The following is a 26,304-nucleotide window of genomic DNA, read 5'->3' on the forward strand; positions in this document are numbered from 1 at the left end:
GTCAACTTCATTCTACAGTGATAATAGACAACCAGATAACCCAGCCTCTCGGACAGTCGTCAAAAAAACAATAATGATTGATAAACATAGCGAACTACGCATATTTTAATATCGATGGTATGTGTCCTTTTAAATTATCCATTTTTCTACCGCTTGATAAATAGAACCAACACACAGAAAACTATGTGTAAACTTAAACGTTTGTAATATGACGAGAAAATCGTGTGATATCTAGATGTAGGGTCTCATTTGGCAGTATAAACACTATAACAATGATCAGAGAGAGGTTGATACCATTCACGTAACAATTTATAATAAAGTATGTAGATATGTCACAAATTACATATTTTGATTGGTCAAAAATCTATTGGTTTATAATCTGACGCAACCTTGAGCAGAGAAAATATGTCTTTGTATAAACGTTTAACGTTACACATAGATTTGTGTGTTGGTAGATTACATCCTGCTGGTAATGGAATTCAATAGTCTGATGTCACGTCGGCCCAGCAACCAGCAGTTTGAATCTAAACAATGAAAATCGGTACTTTTTGTTCATAATGCTATCACGTGGTCAGAAACATGATCAGATTTATAATGTCTTTCTACTCTGGATACACTTTCATGCTCGTCGGAAAAGCATTTCATAAGGGCGTCCGTCATTGTTCCGATAGTTTAGAGCCAGTTGCTATGTTACTATGCGTCATTACGGGGAAGTGATGTCGCGATTGTTGAAGCCTATTTGTTTATTGTTTTTAATGAACGCAATGCATCAATTGCAGAAGATTGCCAATAATTTCCCCTCACTCTTTAAGGCAGGAAAACGAGGGCTGGGATACGCGGAGAAAGCTCATGGCACTTTCATTGGCGTTTTAAAGAAATTAAATATTGGTGCCAATGTTAGATTTATTATTGCTTTTTGTTTCATAGTATTGTCATGTTTTTAGTGATCAAGAGTATTGGTCGCATTTGTCAAAGGACATTTTACAAAGATAATATAGACAGAACAATACTGACGTATCACGGTTCTTTGATATTGACTTTGGACAGCCATTTTAATGATAAGTCATCACTAAATTCATTCAATCAGACTATAACCGCTCAAGGTTATACTTAACGTTGTGTGATGGTACGATTCATCCGGCTGGCGAATATTGTGAGTATTTACCTAAATGCATCGTGATTTTATAGATACAACAAAGATGATGAAACCCAGTTCTTTGTTATTGTTTTTTGCCCTCTATGTTTTTTGACCACACTATAAACGTTCAAGATTACACATAATCATGTGTGTTGGTCCGTTATCTTTACAGATGAACATGTTGTGAGTTTATTAGCCAAGCGCACACTATCTATAATCCATTCCAAGTCCCGTGGGCGCGGAATATCGCAAATTCCCTCACAGCTACGAAATGTGGTGCTGTGATTTTTTTGCATGGGGTTATATTTTGAATTTACAATACGAATTTTGAAACTGAAAGTGATAGACCAAACAGTTTTCTCACACAACCAATTTCCTTCGATCTTGTCATCGTTTGCAAAAATATATGAATCAAAATTTTTATTGTTTATAGTAATGGTGTGTTGATTCTCATTCCCGTTAGGAAAATAATCATAACAAAGTTGCATTCAGCGGCTTAGCTTAGCAAATAGTTTCGGTTGGTCCTATATTGTAGTAATGAATATCCTTTAAAAAGTACTTAACAGCGTTGAGTAAAAATCATTTTTAGATCACAACTAAGTTAGATGATATTCAATGGAACTATCGGCCATTAAAGCTTGTTACTAAAACAATACTGGTAGGCTATTTGGAAATTTAATACAAGCCAAACAAAAAAATATATATTGTTAGATATGTTATGACCCAGTATATAAAAGTATTTGTATCTTGACTCAATTCAAAAAACGTATTGTTGTTTTTCAGATTTTTTTCTCTAGCCAGTTACTTCTTGTGAAATGTCACAAAAGAATTTAAAAACTCAAAATATATGCAAACGTAAATGGAAGCCACTAGAGTGAATAAGGGCCAGGGCGTTCATGACCCAGACTAACATTCTGTGAGAGATATTTACCATTTGGAATTTGAAGAGATGTCACCTGATACTTTTTTGCCAAATGCCTTATCCATATCTACCCTTACTACAATTGCTTCTTTTTTTCTTGAAGACAGTCATATCTATTTGTTGTGAAACATATACTATCTGGTACTAGAGCTTTGGTCTGTGCTTTTTAATGACATACTCCATATCTTCAGGGGAGATTGGAAGTGAATGTTCACGGGAAATTGTATGTTTATGATATCTTCTTTCTCGAAAGATTCCAAACGGAATACTATTAATAACAAATCATAGGTATATAACATGAAATATAATTCGATGGAATAATTCAAAATTGCTTTGTCATATTGAAAATCAATTAAAGTTGTTTAAGAACTAGACTTCTGTTGTATACAGACACTATGATATTATTCGTTGGTAACAATAATTTAAAATGAATAATTTAAAGGTACAGAAATAAATTGCTAATATTTCAAATATCGTATAAGACAAATGTTTAATTTGCACATTGACATTTACAAAAACAGGATGCAGGCTACAGTTGGCTTCATGGTTGTTTCCATGAACAATTTATATCCCTACGGAAGACAGCTTTGGTATCAACAAGTGTGCTCCAAACATGCACTCAGTCTATCATTATATTCCTTCAATCCGTATATATTTTGATTTTGGTAAGGCACCAATGACTTATTGACTGGGGCCGAAATAGGTCTTACTTGTTTGAAAGGTACTCCTTTCAAAGTGATAATACAGAACATTACTCGATGGGTTTTGTCAACGGGTATCGTTTTGTGATTGAAAATGGCCATCCTTACGAGATCAATATGGTGTCCATTGGCTTCACCTTTGTATAATCGGCATACAAAGAGTCACACAGAAACTTAGAAGTATCTGAAGGGGAGTATCCGCGATCTTTGGCAATTCATGAATAACAGGAGGCAAAGGAGCTTTGGTAAGGATGTTCTTACATGAATCCTACCGTATCCTCCTGACCGGGGTCGGATAAGGGCGTTGGGGAGTCACGAGAGATAACTCTACAGTAAGGGCCCTCCCTCAAGATATGTCCTTAGCTTTCCTCATAAGTGTTGGGCTTTTATCCCTGTCCATTCCTTTACATCATCCATCCAGCACCTTGTTTGTCGTCCGCTTGTTCTGTCACCTTCCAAATTCGCTTGCATAGTAGTTTTGACCAATGTATCATGACGTGAAACATGACCAAACCAATACAACTAATATGAATGCTTCCCTTTAAACTTGAAATCAAATATATGTTGACAGAACTCGTAAATTTTAATGCATAAAACAATACAAGTATTCTGGTTAAGATTATGGTAAGGCTGTTCGGATTAACTACTTTCTCTGACGTTCTTGCAAAAAAAATTAAAAGTAAATAGTAACTGCTAGATATCCTTCATTCAATGATATATTGTTGTTCGGCTAAGAGGATGACAAGGACATTCGATTCTCCGGTCTGTATAAATCTGAGTGATTGTGTTTGAATGTCTTGCAAAATATAGACCAATAAATGGGTATTCTTCAATGTCCATTGGTTTGAAAGTTTATTCTAAGACGGGGGTAATTTAAATCGAGCGATATTTAAAGGCGGAGTTTTCTGGCCAAATTTCTAAATATGTGTTTTTCCAGAACACGGCAGTAATGTTGTTTTATTTTTACTAAACATAACCAAGAACAATTAAGAAACGAGTGTCCATCAGTGCAATTGATCAATTATGCCAAATTAGCTCGTTTGGTTATTACAATGTGAGTAATTGGCACCTCATTTGAAATAATGCAATAATTTTAAAGTGACATGTTTTATTTTCAATTAGGCGTTCTAATTGTCTGTCGCAAAATGTATATATGATTGGTCCTCACAAAAAATATTGCCAATACATTTACAAGTATAATTGATAATCGATATAATGAATTATCGTAATTAAAGGTACAACGCTGATATACTCGGTAGCTGGGAAAATTGTCCACTATTGGAGTTCTCCCACGTCTTTACTATTTTACCTACAACGTTGAAATTGTCATAGCTGAACAAAACCAAATACGTAAAATTATTTTATCAAAATTTCATTAATTTTGATTCAATTATAACTTCTTTACAAAACAATAATAAAAAAAACATGATACCAAATTGAGTGATTACATTACATTACATCACCCGTGTAATGGTAGCACGGCTGATCGATAATCAGAAGGTAAGACATTCGATCCCTAATCGAGGGCGACTGATTGTTTTGGGATAGATGTTTGTCTTGTATTTTTCTGTCTTGCTTTGTCTGGCACATTTCATACAAAATAGTTGACAGAAAATTCGATTCAAAAATTTCATTTCAATAAATTTCTTCACGGGCAAGGAGTAACGTGGGAAATAGGAAGTGGGCAATTTGCCTGTTTTATACACAATTCATGCATGCTGATGAAAATCAGGATGATTATAATGTTCTCATATTTATTGTGACCATTTATTTTATTTTACTGATATTTTCTAATAGCTGGAAGTTATTGATAAGAATCTTGTTCAGAAATTAGAGACCGGGTACGTAGAGAGGGATCCTGATAGCTCAGTTGGTAACGCACTCGTTTCACAAGCAAAAGGACTCAAATCAATCCCAGTCGAGATTTTTTTTCTGACGCATGGGTAGCTGGGTCTGTTTGATATGGCGGAAGTATTTTGCGATAGATCTGCGTCATATCCACATGGAAGCAAGCAATTACTATTGTCCGTTTCGCGCTATAGAAACGGGGATAAACTCCAGCTCCATGGGCCTGATGGCTCTGAAGGACTACTAAGAAGACATAGAAGAGGAGGAAAGAAATTGACGTTACTTAGCTCTGATATTGATTTTAGCCAGCAATTCTTATGAGTAGCTATCACCAAAGTGTCTCAATGAGAGAATAAACGTTTAAGGTTCCACATAGTTGTGTGTGTGTGTGTGTGTGTGTGTGTGTGTGTGTGTGATGGTACGTTATATCCGGTTGGCGGATGTCGTTAATAATTTAAATGTAAATGTTGCTGCTCCAAGCACGAAGAAATAAATAACAATCTGAAATTGAATATAAGATTCAATTTAATTACGATAACTGATAAAATGTACGTTTCGGGTTTCCCCTTTATCGACAAAAACAGGGAAAAGAATGTTTAGTCTTCTTAGTAGTCTTGTTTTGTCGATAAAGGGGAAACCTGATAGGTTCATTTTATCTGTTTTCGTAAATAAAGTGAAGCTTACATTCAATTTCACATTGTTATTTATTTCGTAATTCAAATGACCGCATATCATCAAATTGATGAAGATCTAAACAAGTGTGCTTGTGTGAGGCAAGCGAGGAGTCATAGCGTAGAAGGCACGCGTACCTTTGTAAAAAATATAGGCATTAACATCGCCACAACTATTGAATAACATCGGTGGTGTAATGGTAGCATATCTGACCGGTAATCAGAAAGTCTGAAGTTCGACCGTCATTCGATAAAAACAAGAAATGAAGTGAGTAGGAAATTACCAGAAGACAACAGAGAATAAAAACTTCGCGGCGGCGATGGAGGCTCGAATCCGCGACCTTACTGGTACGAAAACTCCGCCTGGTCGGGGAGATCGTGACTTTATCGTATGAGCTCTCCACGAACCCCCCAAAAAAGGTCGCTTCAAATTCTAGTCTAGAGCCTTCTCTCCCCGACTTCTTGAGGTCACGAGTTCAACACACACAAACGCTGCGAAATAAGTTGCTCAGCATTTAAGCTTAATAGCCAATATTCTAAACACAAATATAATATAACATAGAGACGATTGAGACATGGAGGAAAACAAATTTTTGGGGATTTAATTTCTTGCGTTGTTTGGCACTCGCACTGTTTCATATCCACTTTTTCAGATTTTTCTCTTGGGCTAAAGGGGCTTCTTCTTTTTGCGTCTCTGACAGTTTTATCATCCCATCTGGTTGAAATAATAATAGTACAGATGAGCCGGAGTTTATCCCGGTTTCAATAGCGTAAAATGGACTATAGCAATTGCTTATTACCCTTTGGATAAGACGATAGTCTATCCCCAAAAAATGATAGATTCAGTTACCCAATCAGTGCTGGTTGGACAGAGGTGTCAGAAATAAAGTCTCGACTGCACACGGGTTCGAACTCGGTCCCTTTGATTGTAAAGCGAGTGCTCTACCAACTGATCGGGATTAATCTTGAGCTTTTATATAGAGCAATATCCACTAAAAGTGCTCTAAGCTCTTTACAAGTGGTCCCTGGCAAAGAGCAACACTTAACATGTAGAACTCGACATGAAGCCTGGTTGGCAATAAAACAATTATTCGGACATACAACGCTGATAACGGCCAGGTACTGATTTTACACCTAAGTACGGTGAGAGAATGTGAGTAAAGAGCCTTTTCCAAAGACTGAACGATGCGCAGAGTGAGGTTGAAATCCAGGACCACTCGATTCCGTAGCGAGCGTCATATCTCAATAGTGAACAAAAGTAAGGTCTCAAAAGACTGGTTCCAATCTTAGTGAAAAAGTAAAATCATTCTTCCGGACCACTGAATGCATACCTCGTGGAATTGATCCTCTTGTTTCAGAATGATGGCATCTTATTTTCTGATATAAATATACGGAAGATTATCCACCCTCGCTCTTTTAGATCCCGTAATCTTAAGAATCGACCGAAATATCCTGCTACTAAAATAGCTATGCCACCTTATGATTCAATATGCAACTTTTTCATTATTATCCCTCTAACGGACTGGTTACATGCACACTTCCAATGATTTTTTAACCGGGGGAGTAGAAGGTGTCTATTAACCGAACGCAAGTATGTGATCAAATTAGCATTGTTTTAAAGGACAATACGTATTTCAATAATGAGCACAAAACAATTTGGGTTATCAGACCTGCAAATATAATTCACGTTGATGTGTGTACCTAATGGTATGAATTGAAATTAAGCTGAACTCATGGATTTATAAATAAGGATAAATACCTTCAGTGAATCGAGTGACTATATGACTATTAAATAGGGACGACGTGCACTTATTTGCAAGTCTGATGACCCAGTTCCATAGGGTCTCATTGTTGTAATGGAAATCTTTTGTTAAAAAGACGCAAAATATTATCCATTAAACTTGGCCCATAAGTGGGTTCGGATATCAGACCTGCATATTTGTACACGTCGATTAGGGGTGAATTTTATTATTATTATTATCATTATTATCATTATTATTATTATTATTATTATTATTATTATTATTATTATTATTATTATTATTATTATTATTATTATTATTATTATTAATTACACAGGAACAACCCGTGTTATCCAAATGTGAAAACTGGGGGTTTAATAATCTTGCCCAAGGAAGAAAATACCCGAATCGGGATGAACTAAATTCTGAAAATTGAATTTATAGCCACAAACATGGAATCTGGCATTTTTTCTATTCCTTACAGAGGAGGACAAATCGATGGTCGGAGGATCATATCTCTGAAGTCCTGATTCTCATTATCGGCGAATCAAAACTCTGAAGGCTATATACGAGCTTTGCCGCACCATATGTTATTTAATTTTGGGCGGATAACTCTTCTGGTGATATCAACTGATCCGCCCAAAATTAAATAAAACATGGTGCGCAAAGCTCGTATTTAGGTTTCAGAGTTTTGATCCGCCGATCGTGAAAATCAGGACTTCAGAGGTTTGATCCACCGACCATCGAAATGAAAAAAATGACTTCCACAACCTGTACGTGACATTTACAGCATTCAGAGTAAATTGCATTTTTTTTTGTCTTTTATTTTTGTCATTTCAATTGTAAAATTCAAAGTTTTTTACAACTTCATAGAACAATGGCTTGAGCGATTTCAAGCTTCAAATGTTCGCTGTTGAATCTGTGGAATCAGACAGAATAGCTGGAGAGAGTTAACTCATTTTTATGAGGATGTGACTCAGAAGGTTTTAACAGTCATCTCCTCAATGTTCGTATTTATTATTGTTATTCTAAATTCACCACTTTTAGGGGTCAGACTAATTCCGACATAATACCGTTTTGATACGTTGAGTCGCATTTCATTTATTAATCAGTTACCTGTCATACTCTGGAAAAAACAAGTATTTAAATATTTGGCCAGAAAACTCGTCCGTCAAATATCGATCTATTTAAATGACCCTCATCTTGGCAAAAAACTATCAAACCTGGGATTTAAGGAGGAGATTGCAATGTCCCGGGTTTGAGAGTTTTTGACAAGATAAGGGTCATTTAAATCGATCTATATTTGAAGGACGAGTTTTCTGACCCAAATTTGAACTACGCGTTTATTTTTCTAGAGTACTACAGCTAAATGTTTAAACTTCAAAAGACTGAAATTTCCTCATTCTGAACATTTTGACTTCAAACTCAATTTAATCTAATTGTTTTACACCAGATTGTCGAGGTGGGCCACACATTGCAAGGAAAGGATTTGAAGCTAACACTTCGATGATGTAATTGCAAGACACTCTCTTTTGGATCAAATCGTCTTGGTTCGAATACTGGTGGAATATCAATTTCTTTCTCACGACTTTGGTGTGCTTTAAATATAGTTTATATGGTCTTATTGGTGGGAGATTTATATACATTAGTGCAGACATTTAAATTATCACTTTTTGTTGGGTTTGTCGATATAACAGATTCATTTATAATAACGACATAAATCAAAGTCATCAAGAGTTGTTAGTATTAGATTTTTTTTTCACTTCTTTATTTGAAGAATATTTCTAAATTTTTATTCATTTTTTTAAATATTCAATTTCATGAGATTCTAGTACTCGCAATGGACTTTTTGTGTCTACTATTCTTCGTCATTTTTGGCAAGTCATTGGCAACAAACCAACTTTTACAATCCTATGACTTCAATGTGAAAGCAAACAAAGCAATATCAACAACTGGTGGTGGTAGCGATTAGGTGTACAAAAAGCGTGATGTTTCCTCAAAACTGCACTGTGCTATTCTTTGCGCTAGCGACTTGTCGTGTTCAGCCTTCTATGTATTGCCTCAAGATACCATAATAACTAAAGACAATAGAAAGTGGGAATGTCAACTTATAGAGGAAGGGATTGGTGACGAAAATTTATCTTCCGGAAATGGAAGTTTTGGATATTTAAGTAAGTTTAGCACACAACCCAAAAGTGTACCGACTATCCATAACTGTACATTCGAAGCAAGAACAAAAACAAAACACGGAATCGCTGCATTTTATAACTGTAATTTATATAATCCACGAATGACCAATATCGGATTTCTCTACGATTTTGACAATGATTCGTGGCCAAATCTAAATGCAGCATGTTTGGAGACCATCAGTGGCCAAATTGGACTAGCCGGAACGCTTCTGAATGTATCTGTGGACAAAACGACTCCCGGCGTTTTTAAACTAAAACCAATTTGTCAGAAAGACGAATATAAGTGGAATGATATAATGTATGACGGAACTGGAGAATGGACTTATCAGTCTAGGGAGCCCAAAGTTGGATGCGTATCAACTATTTGCTACCGTAATGCTGTGGGGACGCAAAGATCGGTTTATAAAGGGACGCATTCAACAACAGGTGACGGTACAGTGCGTCAAAGATGGAATTCTCAAACCCCGCGAATTCATAGATTTGTGGAAGACAAGTGGTATTGGCTAGACGACTACGATATAGATGCAATTTCTGCCGAGATCTTGACTATGAAGGTCAACCGTGGTGTTATGGTATGACGGGACGACGATTTCAGCACTGTAGCGATACACGACGATGTCGTCGGCTTTATATCTCTCTTGAATGAATAATGAAGAAAATTAAACGATTTTTTTTATAATTGCTTTACAGATAAATAAGAACAACTAATTGAAATGGAAGATTTTGAGTTAAAAAACTATTCTTCAGCAAATACTGTTATTGGATAAGAGTTTGAAACTGAGTAATTTTCATAGCCTTTTTACTGTTTCATAAATATAAATGAATAAATGTTTTATATAGTACAAGGTGCAATTCATGTGCTCAAAGACTCTTTCAATGAATCTGAAACCAGTTGCAACATGCAACATAAATGAAGATAAAATCAGGCTGTTATAACGGTTAAACAATTTTGATTACCACAACGACAAATCTGGCTCCCATTCTTCACCTCCTGGGTATCTTTTTGATATGGTCTGTTGAAAGCGTTTTCTTAGGTCTCATCTGCGTGCAGCTAACTTTTTATCGTACAAGGTAATAGCAGCTTCAGAAAAGAACAAAATACCAAACACGGAAACGTAAACCAAATGATAACCAAACATATTCCAACAAAGGAATTCTCAAGAAAATTCCACCAACCATGAATAGCCGATGATCAAGCGGTTATCAAGACGAAAACAAAAGACATGGAGCAGAACAAAAAAAAAGTCCAATAGAAGTTGTTGAGCCCATTATAATTATGTTAAGTAAATTGTGAATGAAGACTCAAACAAAAAAGTCTGTAAATTTATAAAAAGTAGGAGGTTCGATTCGGTTGGTATGGCACCCCTTTTGCATGATGATGTATTATAATCTGACGCGAAGAAATAAGCAGACACATTTAATAATTATTCTGCTCTGTATTTTCTTCAAAAGCTAAAGACACAATTTCCTCTAAACAACTAAAAGGTGGATAAAACGATCACATTGTGACAGCAGAGGGCGTTTCCAGAAATCTCGTCAATCTAGATCCAAAGAAAGCATGTAGCCCTGACAAAATACCATCCGGTCTCTTATGAATATTGAGTAACGAATTTGCACCTGCCCTCACTCACTTGTTCAAAGTCTCTCTTAAAACAGGACACAAACTAATTGTTTAGAAGCACGATCTTGTCCAACCCATCTACAAGAAAGGCGATAGAAGCAGAGCTCAAAACCGTACAATGGATTGCAGCGTTTCTGAACAATCGTACCCAACAAGTTCTTGTCGACGGCGAGACTTCCACTGTAGGGAGAATGACATTAGGTGTACCTCAAGGCATAGCGCTTGGGTAACCATATTTTTTAGTTTACATAAATGATCTCCCATGTAGTATTAGGTCAAAAGTGCGTCTCTTCGCTGACGACACAGCATTATATAATCAGATAAGAACAATAGGCGACTACAAAACACTAGACGATCAAATAAACTACAAGAATGAGAATCAATAAATCACATCGAATGCAACGTATCAACGTGCAATGTTTTCACTATCACAAATAAGAAATCATCGATTACATTTGAATACCAACGTCATGATTAAAACCTGGAACATGTAAAGACAGCAAATTACTACAGCATTAAATTTGCTAAAAATATGAAATGGAATGATAACATATGTCACCTGTCTTCAAAGGCAAATCAAACAAGAGCTTAGATCACCCGCAATTTTAAAACATGCCAAATTTCAACTGAAACACTTGCTTTTAAAACTATTGTTAAACGGATTTTTTAGTACGGCAGCTCGATTTGGGACCCACATAGAAAGAAAAGCATCGAAACTTTAGAACAAATTTTTTAAAAAAAGCAGCAAGACGCATAACAAAGTGCATCTGAAGCAACACGACAGGGCTTGAATCTCTGGAATAGTGAGGAAAAATAGATATAATTACAAAAAGTAGTGCCTTAAATTCCCAAACGACATCAAAGTTATCAGCACATGAACAACAAGGGAACTCCCATAAAAAGTAACCATCCCTTAATCAAAAAACGGACGCCCACTTGTACTCGTTTTTCCCTTCCACTGCTCGACTGTAGAATAGCCTCCCTGCTGACGTGGCTGAAAACTGTTGCCATCATGCCTTCACGCGGTTGCTAGAGCTCACATCGTGACGTTTTAATCTACGTATTTTTATTTGTTTTATGTGCAGTTGGAGGTTTCCATAAGAAGATGATGATGAAGAAGAAGAAGAAGAAGAAGAAGAAGAAGAAGAAGAAGAAGAAGAAGAAGAAGAAGAAGAAGAAGAAGAAGAAGAAGAAGGAAATTGACGTCACCTATCACTTTCTTATTGTTTTAAACAGCCATTTTAATTATTAGTTCTCATTAAAATATATCGATTTCCCGTTGATCAAACCTCTGAAGTAGCGTTTTCGCCAATCCGCTGATCAAACCTCTGATGTCAACTTCAGAGATAAGCGCGCCCTCTTATTCCTTTGTTTCAAGATGATCAAACCTCTGATGTTAGTTCAGAGCTTTGATCATCTGGTTTTGTTTTCAAGGTAGATGGAGAAGTACTGCCCTTTCCTCTGTAAAGTGATCGAAGTACGTCTTGTAATGATGTTTTCGGGGGTTAATAAAATTGTGACCCATCGTCTCCAAGTGGTATTATGTCGGGATGAAGGTAGAAGTTGATTTTATAGCCACACATATCAAACTCAGGGTGCGTTCTCTTCATTACAGTGGGGAACAAATACGATTTCTTGAATTGCGAAAATATTCTAAGTTCTTCTTTCTCATCCTTTTATCTTTAAAATCTTTTTTCGAGATCCCGTTCATCCCGACATAATATCGTTTTGAGACGATGGGTAACATTTGTTTTTATAATTGTAACTTGAGTATTTTGTTTTACAATTTATATGTAGTTTTGTATTGACATCTAAGCATATTAAAATACTATAATCATTTTGAGCATCAATAAATACCATAGCTACTGAATAATCAATTTGTAAAGACACTTTGCGGACGGGAATCAAATCCATTATTTCACGGATGCCTCATTTGTAATCGCTAAGACAATGTGCGAAAAGAAAAGATTGACTGCAGAAAATACGCGGGCCACCCGGTCTCCCCCATCACTATTAAAAAAACAACAACAACTTTCCCCGCCATCGAGAATATGGAACGATTTTGTCCTTGAAATTTATTGTATATTGTGGTTGGTGTATGGCATGATCATGACAATCAGCCGATTGCAAGATTATATCACGTCATCATTATGACACGTCGATGTTATCCTGATATGTTGACACCTTTTAACCCCTATCCCTTCCAACCACACAAAAACATGGTACGATTTGTTTTAGCGCCACCCACATCACGTCATTTGTTTTACTACTTTTGTTATTGATGCAGTGAAGCTATATTAATGGCACTACATCTGCATGTGTTTACATACGCATATAGGTCTGATTAAAAGTCCAAGAATCCAAGACAACAGGATATCTTTGAAGAATGATGGTGGGGATGAAAAAACGAAAAGCTTCGCCAGATAGCCCTTCTCCTGCATTTAATCGATTAATAATTGGAACCTCCAACTGAGCCATGCTAAAGACCGATCTTGATTTATATTCAATACCGACTATACCACCTGACAGCTGCACCTGTGAGGCGGACAATGCTATTAAAGTATAAAACACTTTTCAATCAATTTTTACTTTTTTAAAAACACCTAGTTAAATGGTTTCTGTTCAGTGGGAATATTGATGGTAAATATATGTACGAATACAAAATGTATAATCTCCATTGATAATCAAGAACGATTTATAATAACATTGTCAAACAAATAAATGATTTCGTTCTGAGGTAAAAAGTTAAATATACAAAGTTCGTTAGTGAAACAGTTCCGAGATTAATTTATAAAATACATGTCTCTTATAATTTTCTGATTAACTAATTGATTGCCTTTGATAAAATATGACTATGATAAGAAGCCATTCGATACGATACAGATTTTATTGAATAGAATGCTTGTTTTCTTTTTCCTCAACCAGACTTCGAAATACAAGTTCAAACTGGCCAGAATGATCGATCTCAACAAACGTTTCTCAACACAATAAATGAACAAGTATCGGACAGCATTGAGCCAAACACTTCACATGAAACTGTTGATCAAGGTATTGACAATTTGTTTCCATAAATGATAGAAGGTTATGGAGACTTCCATTTTTTCAGCTTTATCCTTTTTTATTTTGTTTTATGCTTGTGAGACAATTTGATCTAGCTTTTTTAAAGAATTTTTTAAATATCTTAACTGCACAGGTCTTTTTCTTTCCTGGTTTTAAAAATGTGATTATAAGTATTTACGTAATGCATTAAAAGTGTATAAAGAATATAAACAGAAGTGCATACAATGCTAGATGATAAATGTGTACTAAACTGATTATAATCAGCATTCCAAATGCTTCGTATTGTCAATGTTACTTATTTATTTATCAGATCAAGCAATCCAAGACTACTCAGAAGTGACATTAACCTTCCCAATACATGACACCATCAATATTCTATTTTAACACAGCCTAACAATGAAGAAGTTGTGGGGACACTACCGGACATTTCAAAGACGAATCACTTGGATACGACAGATGACCAAATAGTAAACACAATTGATCTGCCAACTAAATGTAACAAAACTGGTGACAAACAAAAAAGACAACCCGGAAAATGTTATGTTGGAAGAAAATACGATTCGTCAAAGAAATGCATATATGTTGAAAACGAAGCGATTATAACGAAAGAAAGATGTTATTGCAATGGAATAGGAACCAATAACAGAGGAAGACAGACACCATATTTTTTTATTTCTTTTGGAATTAATTACAGACTTGGAAGAAAAGCGCATCTTTATCAAGACACCTGTCGATATCCGCTCGTCGGAAAATTCTGCTAAGAGAAGATCAGATTTAAAATACTTTTCCAACTAAATGGAGTGAGGAAATCAGTATGTGGCAAAATGTTTTTGAACACACTCTCACGAACTGACTGGAGAGTTCGGAGCTGGTGCCTGAAAGATGCAACGCCAAGCCACGAAAAGGAGCGATCCCAACTTTATGATAGGTGTTTGTTACAGAAAACACATTGTGTTGATCAGTTTTTGAAAAAAAACTCAACAGTATGCTTTCCCACTATTGCCAGAAATCGACAAATAAATTGTATGTGGAGCGCGTATAAATATAAATGCTCCGAGGATGGCATCACAACTATTGGGATCGACATTTTTACGCATCTTTTTGAAAAGAATAACATGGCTTTATTTAAGCCAAGGAAAGACAAATGCGATGAATGTGTCAAACACGAAAGAGGAAATCTTGATCTAATAATAAATAAATAAATAAACAAAATAAATACATAAATGAATTAGTAATGGTAATAATAATAATAATAATAATAATAATAATAATAATAATAATAATAATAATAATAATAATAATAATAATAATAATAATAATAATAATAAATAATAATAATAATAATAATAATAATAATAATAATAATATAATAATAATAATAATAATAATAATATAATAATAATAATAATAATAATAATAATAATAATAATAATAATAATAATAATATATGATAATAATAATAATAATAATAATAATAATAATAATAATAATATAATAATAATAATAATAATAATAATAATAATAATATTAATAATAATATAATAATAATATATAATAATAATAATAATAATAATAATAATAATAATAATAATAATAATAATAATAATAATAATAATAATAATAATAATAATAATAATAATAATAATAATAATAATAATAATAATAATAATAATAATAACAATGATAATGACACTCACAACTCGTATAATTCAATACAAAGTATTAAGAAATGCGTTTAGATCAGAGGATAGCGAATAAGTAGCAGTTCCCTTTTATCTCAAAACCCCTTGATCAAACCTCGGAAGTGACATCTGAGGATTGATCGTCCTGAAAACGCCGGGCGCGAAACTCTGATGTCGACATCAGAGCTTTGATCAACGGATTCACGAAACGCTACGTCAGAGGTTTGATCTTCGGACCGTCGATATCAATTAGACAATAAACGCTCAATATTACCAACTATTGTTTTGTGTGTTGGTACTTTATATCCGACTGGTGACGTTGTGCGTATATTACTAACACATAGCATCAATATAAAAGCTCATTTTGTTTGTCTCTTCATGGAGTGCACCGTATCCAGATCGTTCCAATACCTAATAAGGGAGACAATACAATGATAATTAAAAGCCGTCAGTCATATGATGAGTTACATCCCTTAATAAAGTTTTTAAAATTGTACATCTTAGAATCTAATGTTTGCAACTGTGACTGAGTGATTTATCAAAGAATTGTAGGTAGTGGTTTGGAACATAAGGGATATTTTTGTTTAACAATAGATCACTGACTCAATCCCATGACCAGTTGATCGTCGGGGGGGAGGGGGGGGGGGCATGCGGGATGCCAACTTCATTACCTTACGCCATTCGTCATGATCTCCGGCCTTGTCTAGTAGCCTATTGAGATTCAGTCCTGCCCACTCTTTGATGCTGTCTTGCCATAGTCTGTCTTCCTTTTCTCCTCTGTCCCTCCACAGTGCCTTGCATGACGGTCTTGGACAGATTACCATGGCGAAAGTGTGTCCGAACCATGACAATTTCCTTCTTTTGACAATTGATAACAGTGGCCCCTGTCCCCCTGATCGATCCTCTATATCTCTAAAATATCTTTATTAGTCCTGTGTCCCAAATATGGCACTCTCAGGATTTTCCTATAGCTCTTATTTTGAAAAGCACAGATTCGCATTTCTAGATCTGCTGTAGGTGTCCAATTTACATAGCCATGGAGGAGGATGGACAGTACCTGCGACCTGAATAACTTCAACTTAACTCCAAATGAATGTTGTTTTTCCATATGGTGTTGTCTTGTCATAGCTGATGATGCCATTCCGATTCTAGCGTTCACCTCTGCTATGCTAGTCCCATCTTCGGTGAGCAGCACTCCAAACTATTTGAACGAGGTGACTTACTTTAGTTTTTTACCGTTGACATTGATTCTCGTCGGAAGGTTGTCTCGGCTGTTTGCTAGAATTTGCGACTTTTCAGAATTGATCTCTATCCCGAATGGACAAGGTGTTTTTTGACAGACGTTCATTGCCATCAAGTCAATGTCATCCGCAAATCGAAGGTTGCAGAGAACTCTGCCTCCTATTGATACTGTGCTCTGATGGTATTCGAGTTTCCTGCATTTTCATTTTCATAAACAGGTTAAACGGTAAGTTAAGTAGTACGGCACTCGTTGCATTGTTTCAAAGAGTGATTCAATTGTTTTTTGATCCCTTCATCAAAATCAAAATCTCTAAGTGTATTCCAAATGCCACGGTGACATACTTCATTGATTGCTTTTCTGAAATCGATAAAGTTGTGGAATAATTCCTGTTGGTGTTGTAAGCATTTTTCTGTCAACAGACGACTATTGAGCACTTGCTGAATTGTACTTCTGTTAGGCCTAAAGCCACCCTGTTCCTCTGCCAACATTTCTTCTGTATTGTTTATCATCCTGTTATGTAACATTTTTAGCATTATTTTGCTGGGGTGCCTTCCGAGGTTTATTGTTATGTAGTTATTGCAATTTATTAAATTGCCTTTTTTAGGTAGCGGTAGAATTAGTGACTGTGTCCAATCATTTGGCCAACAGTGTTAATAATTTATTAACATAGAATCATAAGATCATGTGTTGCTTCTTCATATCCTATCTTTATTGGTTCCGCTGGGATGTTATCTATACCAGGGGCTTTGCGCTAATTTGAGATATCTGATGGCATTTTCCACTTCATCCCTTAGTATTGTCGGTGTGTCTCTACTAGATTCAAAGTTTGTAAGGAGTTCTGGGCGACTTGTATCTGAATCAGAGTTATAGGGTCCACTACAGTATGCTGTCCAACTCTTTACTTCGCCTCATTTTCTATACCTGTTGATTTTGCTTGTTTAGTTTTAATAAGGTTGTTTTATGCATTTTAAGGTTCCCGCTTCTAATTCCAATGTCGATGTTGGTGCACTTGTCGTTTTTCATCGTTCCTTTGCTTTGCACATACTTTTTCTGACTTCAGCGTTGGCCTGATTGAATTGTTTCCTAGTTTCATCGATTTGGTGTTTATGCTTTTTCAATTCCCTACTCTTGTCACAGAAATCTAGAGCGTCATTGGTTACCCATGGATTGAATTTCCTAAAATTGTGGTCTAGAATTTTTGTTCTGGAGATGAGAGAGTACACCATTTATAGTTTCAGATAATGTGTCACTGTCGCTTTCAATCAAATTCAAGGCTGCAAATTTACCACCTTCCTCTGCCTGAATATTTCTGCGATGTTAGGATTATTCAATATTTCTACATGAAAATGAAATCTTTCGTTTTTGACCGTACATTCGGTCTTCAATTTGAGTTTAAAGAGTGCACAGTACAAGATCATTGACGTTTCCTATGTCATGTCAGTTACAGAGTATGTTCTTGGTTTAGCTTTATTTATGCTGGATTTGAAGGGTTGAGGTGTGATGATGTAGTCAATTTGATTATGACTTGTATCATCAGGAGATTGCCAGATCTTAGTTCATGGTGGTTTACGTATGTGTAATGTGTTTGCAATGGTCATTTTGTGGGTTTTGGCAAATTCTAGAATTCTTAATCCTTAATCGTTTGTGGTACTCATCCCAAAGTGTCCAACAATACCCGTCCAGTCGGTGTATGCATTGGTCAAGCGGTAGATCAGTCGGTATTTTACTTAGACATATGTCATCGATAGTGAAACCTGTATAGTCACTATGCTACTCAATCACTGCAATTGTTTACATGATTACAGAACGACGACTGTCCGAGAGGCGTGGTTATCTATATGTCTATTGTTAAGGTGATATAATTTTCATTTAACTTTTACCTGCTACATCCAATTACCTAAAATGTGTTTTAAAAAAAATATTTAGCTCATTAATCTGTGTATCGATATATGTTAATTTCTCTCTTTATTTTTTTCTTTATTTATTTCTTGTTTTCTTTCTTTTAATTATATATTTATTTATTTATTTATTAAGTAGCTTTTCCTCTACTGTTAAAGACAACTGTCATTAAAAAAAATAAAATGTGAAGATATTGATTCAATGTTGAACTGATTATTTAAATGAAAAAAATATCCTGGAGATGTTGTGCGCTCGGCTAAATAAGTCACAATATTGCCATCCGGAAAAATAACGGACCTACGCATTAAAATAGGTATAACCGTGAACGTCTATAGTCTAGTTAATACAGCTTAGTGAGAATTACTCATAAACATGAATTGCAAAAAGCAATAACAGAGACTTGAGTGACGTCAACTTCATTCTACAGTGATAATGCACAACCAGATAACCCCGACTCTCGGACAGTCGTCATAATGTAAACAGTAATGATTGATAAACATAGCGAGCTACGCATATTTTAATATCGATGGTATATGTCTTATTAAATTATCCATTGTTCTACCGCTTGATCAATAGAACCAACACACAGAAAACTATGTGTAAACTTAAACGTTTGTAATATGACGAGAGAATCGTACGAATCTAGATCTAGTCTCTCATTTAGCAGTATAAACACTGTAAAATTGATCAGAGAGAGGTTAATGTCATTCATGAAAAAATTTATAATAATGTATGTAGATCATGCTGTCAAGTGGTCAGAAACATGATCAGATTTATAATGTTTTTCTGCTCTGGATACACTTTTATGCCCGTTGGAGAAGCATTTCATAAGAGCGTCCGCCATTGTTCCGATAGTTTAGAACCTGTTGCTAAGTAACTATGCGTCATTTCGAGGAAAGTGATGTCACGACTGTTGAAGCCCATTTATTTTTTAAATGAACGCAATCCATCAATTGCAGAAGATTGCCAATAATTTCCCCTCACTCTTTAAGGCAGGAAAGCGAGGGCTGGGATATGCGGAAAAAGCTCATGTCACTGTCATCGGCGTTTTAGAGAAATAGTGGTGCCGTTGTTGAATATATTATTGCTTTTTGTTTCACAGTATTGTCATGTTCATAGAGCATTGATCTCACTAGTCTAAGTACATTTTACAATGATTATATAGACAGGACGATATTGACGTAAAACAGGTCTTTGTTATTGACTTTAGACAGACATTTTCATTATAAGTTCTTACTAAATCCATTCATTCAGACTATAAACGCTCAAGGTTATACTTAACGTTGTGTGTTGGTTCGATTTATTCGGCTGGCAAATGTTGTGAGTATTTACCTAAATGCATAGCATCAATAGTATTGTATAGTTCTTATTGTCCGATCCAAGTCCATTGCGCACGGAATATTTCAAATTAACATCAAGTTACTGTGGTGCTGGGAATTTTTGTATTCGGACTTATATTATTTTCAGTGACATTACGAAATTTGAATACCGACATTAGTAGACCAAAGAGTTTCGTCATAATAACGAATTCCTTTGATCTTTTAATCGTTTGAAAAAATATGTAACTCAAAATTTAAAATGTTTACAGTAATGGTGTGTTGATTCTATTTCCCGTTAAGAAACTAATCATAAACAAAGTTTCATTCTGTGACGTAGCTTAGCAAATAATCTGGGTTGTTTCAAATAGTGCAATAATGGATATCATTTAAATCTAATAGTACTTAACAGCGTTGAAAACAGATTCACTGTTTATAATTTATGTCTACCCTGGTTGACAACTTATATATACCATATTGGACTACACAAGAATCCGGTTAGATGCTTATATATTTTTTCGGACAAAGACATTGTTGTCAAAAACCAGGGTGTTTCCGATTTTTACGCCGTCTTTGATAGGACGATGAGAAATGCCTTTCACAAAAACATGATCCCCGACCAACTGTAGAACAAGTCGACTCATAATGATCGCATAAGACATGTCACGAAATCCCACTGGTTTCCCATCAACTACGATACATGTTTGCCATTCTTAAATTATGTTTGCCCGAGGGCGCTTTAAATTTAATAATGTGAAAGATCACTTAAATGATTCCATACAATGTTTGTAAAGCATAACATGTCAAAGGAACCGCAGCTGTTAAATATAATAGATGTATAATTAAAATGACATAATTATTAATTTGGCCTCTGCAATCTGAGTACCTGGATGCGTGTCGTCTTTTAATAGTACTAGTAAAAAGCCCGCAGTTTCTCGGGGAAAGAACTATTTTCATTCGATATTGTACCCGCCAATTTTTATTGAGGGCAGATTGGTAAACAACGTTTTCTGTGTAACTTGGTACATCCTCTGTTGATTTTTCTGTGTGGCCCAACATGAAGTGTAAGCCACTATAGCGTCTGACCGTCTGCCTGAAACAGCAACATACAGTTGTCCGTGTGCGAAAACAGGTTGTGGTAAAAAAATCAACTGCGAAAATAAACCTGAAGTAGCAGACGTGAGCAGAGTTAAAAGACGATCCTGTGGAGGATTTCTGATAGCCCCTACATAGGGAAACAACTCAAATAATATTCCCTCAACTAAACCCAAGAAAACATAACACCTAATACCTTTAACAAACCCTAATAGTAATAGGAAAAGCAAACACCCTAGCACGTTTACTAAAACTTATGTCTAACCCTAATAGAAAATATCCTCCGATCTCGAGCTAACACTAATAGAAAAAAAAACCTCGGACTGCTTTGCACTACCTTTCAATACTTCACAAATCAAAATGGCGGCCGAAAATCAAAACAATGGTCAAATTAGGAAATTTTAAACTTTCACAAATCTATCAAGGTTTGTTCTAGAGTTTTTAAAAAGCTTCTATATGATGACAAATTGAATAAATATACGCCTGACAAAATATCAAAGGTGAAAATACAAACTGAAATAATACTGCGAATGTAGGAGCTTTCGGAATGTCTCCCCTTTACGTAACTTATGGAAAAACAAACACCCTAGCACCTTTATTAAGACTTATGACTAACCCTAATAGAAAAAATAATCCGTCAATCTCGAGCTAACCCAAATAGAAAAATAGATCCTCGGACTGCTTTGCATTACCTTTCAATACTTCACAAACACAAATCAAAACCGCGGCTGAACATGAAAACAATGGTAAAACGCCATCTGTCAACTTTTGGTTGTTCTTCCTGTCGTAAAAACGCCAAACTGGCAACTTTATACAGTGAGAAAACGAAATGAAGTTATTTGTTTATCTATCTGTAAAAATACATTTCTAATTTTCAAATGTTTCAGTAGAGTTGTGCGTCGTATATTTTTTATTGACTCAAATAAGCTTTGGAATCAAGCACGGTGCTCCAAACATGGAAGCAGGTATCATTATATTCCTTCAATCCGCATATATTTTGATTTTGGTAAGGCACCAATGACTTATTGACTGTCGCCCAAAAAAGTCTTACTCCCTTGAAAGGCACTCCTTTCAAAGTGCCAATACAGAACATCACTCGGTGTGTTTTGTCAAGGTCTCTCGTTTTGTGGTTGAAAATGTTCATCCATACGAGATCAATATTGTGTCCATTGGCTACACCTCTGTGTAGTCAGCATACAAAGGGTCACATATATACTTCAAGGTATCTGAAGGGGAGTATCCGCGATCTTTGGCAATGTATTAATAACAGGAGGCACCGGGGATACAGTAATTTTCTTCTAAAATGAACCTTACCTTATTCTCCTGACCGGGTTGGGGTGTCCGTAAGGGAGTCACGAGAAGTAATTTTACAGGAAGGACCCTCAGTCAAGATTTGTCCTTAGTTTTCCTCATTAGTGTTGGGTTGTTTATCCTTGTTCATTCCTTTACATTATCCAATCAGCACCTTGTTTGCCTTCCTCTCCTTCTGTCTCTGTTGAAATAATTTTTGCCAATGTTTCATGGCGAGAAATATGACCCAACCAAGACAACCAACACGACAGCTTCACTTTAAACCTAAAAGCAGATATATTTTGACAGAACACATAAATGCATATATTACGAGTCTCTAAGATTTGTGGCAAAGCTGTTTGAATTGATTACTTTCTCTGAAGGTCTTGTATAAAAATAAAAGCAAATATTAGCTGCTAGATTTGCTTTAATGATATAACCATGATTAGCTAAGACAAGAACAGTAGAATCTCCGGTCTTAGGTCTGTATAAATCTGAGTGATTGTCTTTGAAGTCCAATTAGGGGGTATATACTTCTTCCTGGTCGCATTGACTCACGGAACCATTAAAGACTATCCCAAGCCGCTATAAAGATATTTGAAGAACTCTATTATATGCGCAATCATCAAAAACAAAAAGTTCCCATTCCCTTAAATTTTGGCCAAATCTCCATAGGTTGTCAGCTGCTATGACCTCGTGATTTTTTTTTGGTGTTTATGATCCCATTGCTTTCCTTTTTAATGGCGCTCACACAACCTACAAGTTGTCACAAGAGTAAAAAAAACCTTGAAAACATAAAAAACATTAAAGTTGCATCATTTCAAAAAGTTTCTGGGAAAAAAGATCTGAAATACGTTTTTAGCTAAGACTTTAACTTGTCCTTCAAATGTGGATCGATTAGATTGACATTTATCAAGGCAAAAACTATCAAACCTGGGACTTAAGGAGCAGATTGGAAAATCCCAGGTTTGATAGTTTTGCCAAGCCAAGGGTCATTTAAATCGATCGATATGCAAAGGACGAGTTTACTGACCAAATTTTGAAATACGCATTTAATTTTCCAGAGTACTACAGCTAAATGGTTAAACTTCAAAAGACTGAAATTTCCTTATTATGTTCATTTTGACTTCAAACTCAATGTTATTTAATTTTTTCACACCAGATTGTCGAGGTGGGCCACAAATGCAAGAAAAGGATTTGAAGCTAATTCGTGGATGGTGTAATTGTAGGACACTCTCCTTTTGATCAACTCGTCTTGGTTCCAATACTGATGGATTATCAATTTCTTTCTCACGACTTAAGTGTGCTTTAAATTTAGTTTTACATGGGCTTATTGGTGGCAGACTTTTATGAGTTGGTGCTGACTTTTAAGTTATCAATTGGTTGATAAAAAAAGATTGATTTAAAATAACTACATCAACGAAAGTCATCAGTCGTTGTTAGTATTAGATTTATTTTCTCTTCTTTTTTTTGAAAAATATTTTTCAAATTTTTATTCATTTTTTCCAATATGCAATTCCACAAGATTCTAGTACTGGCAATGCACTTTTTGTGTCCACTATTCTTCATCATTTTTGGCAAATCGATGGCAAGAAACCATATTTTACAATTCCATGACTTCAATATGAAACCAAATAAAGCACTATCAACAACTGCTGATGGTAGCAATTTGGTCTACAAAAAACGTAATGTTTCCTCAAAACTGCACTGTGCTACTCTTTGTGCTAGCGACTTGTCGTGTTTAGCCTTCTATGTATTTCATCAAGATACCATAAAAACTAAAGACAATAGAAAGTGGGAATGTCAATTTATAGAGGAAGGGATTGATGACGAAAATTTATCTTCCGGAAATGGAAGTTTTGGATATATAAGTAAGTTTACCACACAACCCAAAACTGTACCGTTTATTCAGAACTGTCCATACGAAGCAACAACAAAAACAAAACACGGAATCGCTGCTTTTTATAACTGTACCTTATTTAATCCACGAATGACCAATATTGGATTTCTCTACGATTATGACAATGCTTCGTGGCCAAATCTAAATGCAGCATGTTTGAAGACCATCAGTAACCAAATTGGACTAGCCGGTACGCTTCTAAATGTATCTGTGGACAAAACGACTCCCGACGTTTTTAAACTAAAACCAATTTGTCAGAAAGACGAGTATAAATGGAATGACATTATATGTAACGGGAATGGCATATGGACCTATCTGTCTAGGGAGCCCAAAGTTGGATGCGTATCAACTACTTGCTACCGTAATGATGTTGGGACAAATAGAGCGGTTTATAAAGGGACACAAACAACATCAGTTGACGGTATAGTGTGTCAAAGATGGAATTCTCAAAGCCCGCGACCTCATTATTATGGTTATGACCATTTGTATTGGGTAGACGACCACGATATAGATGCTGCCAGCAATTACTGCCGAGACCCTGACTCCGAGGGTAAACCGTGGTGTTTTGGTATGACGGGACCAGTGCGGTATGAGTTCTGTAGCGGAATACCACTATGTCGTCGGCATTATGTCAATCTTGAATGATTCATGTTGAAAAAATAAAAGATTTTTTTAAAATGGCTTCAAAAGAGAAATAGAAGAACAACTACTTAAAATAGAACGGTTTGAGTTAAAACACATTCTTCAGCAAATATTTTTATTGGATATTGTGAAACGTTTATAGTCTTTTTCTTGTTTCAAAATAAAAATAAATAAATAAAAGTTTTATATGTAGTACGAGATGCAATTCATGTGCTCAAATAATCCGAAACCAATTGCAACATTTAACACAAATAAAGATACAAGAAGCCTGCTATAACGGTACAACACTTTTGTTATCAACAGAGAACCCACTGTGATCAGTCTAGCTCCTATTTTAAACGTCGTGAGATATTGTCTTAAGCAAGCGTTTTCTGAGGACTCAACTTTATGCAGCTCACATGCTGTCGTAAAAGGTAATAAAATTAATATCACAGCTTCAGAAAAAAAAAAAAGAAATACCAAACATGGAACGAATCGTGCTCATTCCCTTCTTCACCCTACATAAAAACGTCCAAAACTAATGAACATTAAGATACATTGTTTAAAAATACTCGATGGCAGGAATATATTTCGCACGTTTATAACATTGTGATTAATTACTTTGTACCATCCACAGCTCTTAGCAGCTTAATATCACTTTCAGTTGTTCACGTATTGCAAGAAGAAAAAATGGAAGATTATAAACGGACGATATCAACATCAGTTGACGTTACAGTGTGTCAAATATGGCATACTTTATAGACACGATGGCATGAATTTAGTCGTGACCATCCATAATCATTTAAAAAGAAGAATAGAATACTAAAAATAAAACGTTTAGGATAAAATACGTCTTCAGCAATTATTTTTGTTCACCAAGAAAATAAAAATCTAGACTTACTGAATAATCTCAATTTCTCTTCTTTTTATTTCATAAGAAAACGAAGTTAATATAGCGAGAGATTAGATTATCATCCTCAAAGTCATTTACCAAAGATCAAAAACAACAAACAACTTTTAACATAAAAGAAGTCTGTAATCGTAGGGAGCGGTGGGGGCTGCCTGAAGAATGTATCGTGACAATACAAACGAAAGTGTGAAGATCAAGGCTTTTCGGATGGGAACAATAGAGACAATGGACGTTTCGGGTATACACCCTTCGTAGGCACAACAACAAACATATTAACGTGGAAAACAAAATAAAATGCAATATAACTTGTATCGGCTGTTTTCAATGGTGATTGTAGTATAAATAGAGCTTCCCAGGGGTGTCTGATTGGAATGACAAGGGAGGTCAGCATATGAAGGAGCCCGCCTTTTTTCTACTTCTCTCTCTCTCTCTCTCTCTCTCTCTCTCTCTCTCTCT

General features: G+C 35.4%; 2 protein-coding genes across 6 annotated transcripts in view; one reads left to right on the forward strand and one right to left on the reverse strand.

Moving 5' to 3' along the window:
• LOC144956133 (thrombospondin-2-like) overlaps positions 1-26,304 on the reverse strand; it is a 383,991-nt gene that overhangs the window by 352,141 nt on the left and 5,546 nt on the right. The window lies entirely within an intron of this gene.
• On the forward strand, positions 821-25,812 carry LOC144956130 (plasminogen-like). 5 transcript variants are annotated; one of them, XM_078886498.1, is made up of 5 exons: positions 821-1,153; positions 8,476-8,584; positions 13,171-13,392; positions 13,758-13,880; positions 23,580-25,812. In XM_078886498.1, exon 5 carries the CDS (start codon positions 23,928-23,930, stop codon positions 24,960-24,962), a length of 1,035 nt encoding a protein of 344 aa, XP_078742624.1. In that variant the 5' UTR covers positions 821-1,153; positions 8,476-8,584; positions 13,171-13,392; positions 13,758-13,880; positions 23,580-23,927; the 3' UTR covers positions 24,963-25,812. The 5 variants fall into 5 exon arrangements, with proteins under 5 accessions (XP_078742624.1, XP_078742625.1, XP_078742626.1 ...); XM_078886499.1 differs by lacking the exon at positions 13,171-13,392 and having other exon boundaries at positions 8,476-8,615; XM_078886500.1 differs by lacking the exon at positions 13,171-13,392.

This window comes from Berghia stephanieae, chromosome 10 (assembly GCF_034508935.2).
Source record: "Berghia stephanieae isolate SIO BIC M18660-M18661 chromosome 10, UCSD_Bste_1.3, whole genome shotgun sequence".
Classification (NCBI taxonomy): Eukaryota; Metazoa; Mollusca; class Gastropoda; order Nudibranchia; family Aeolidiidae; genus Berghia; species Berghia stephanieae.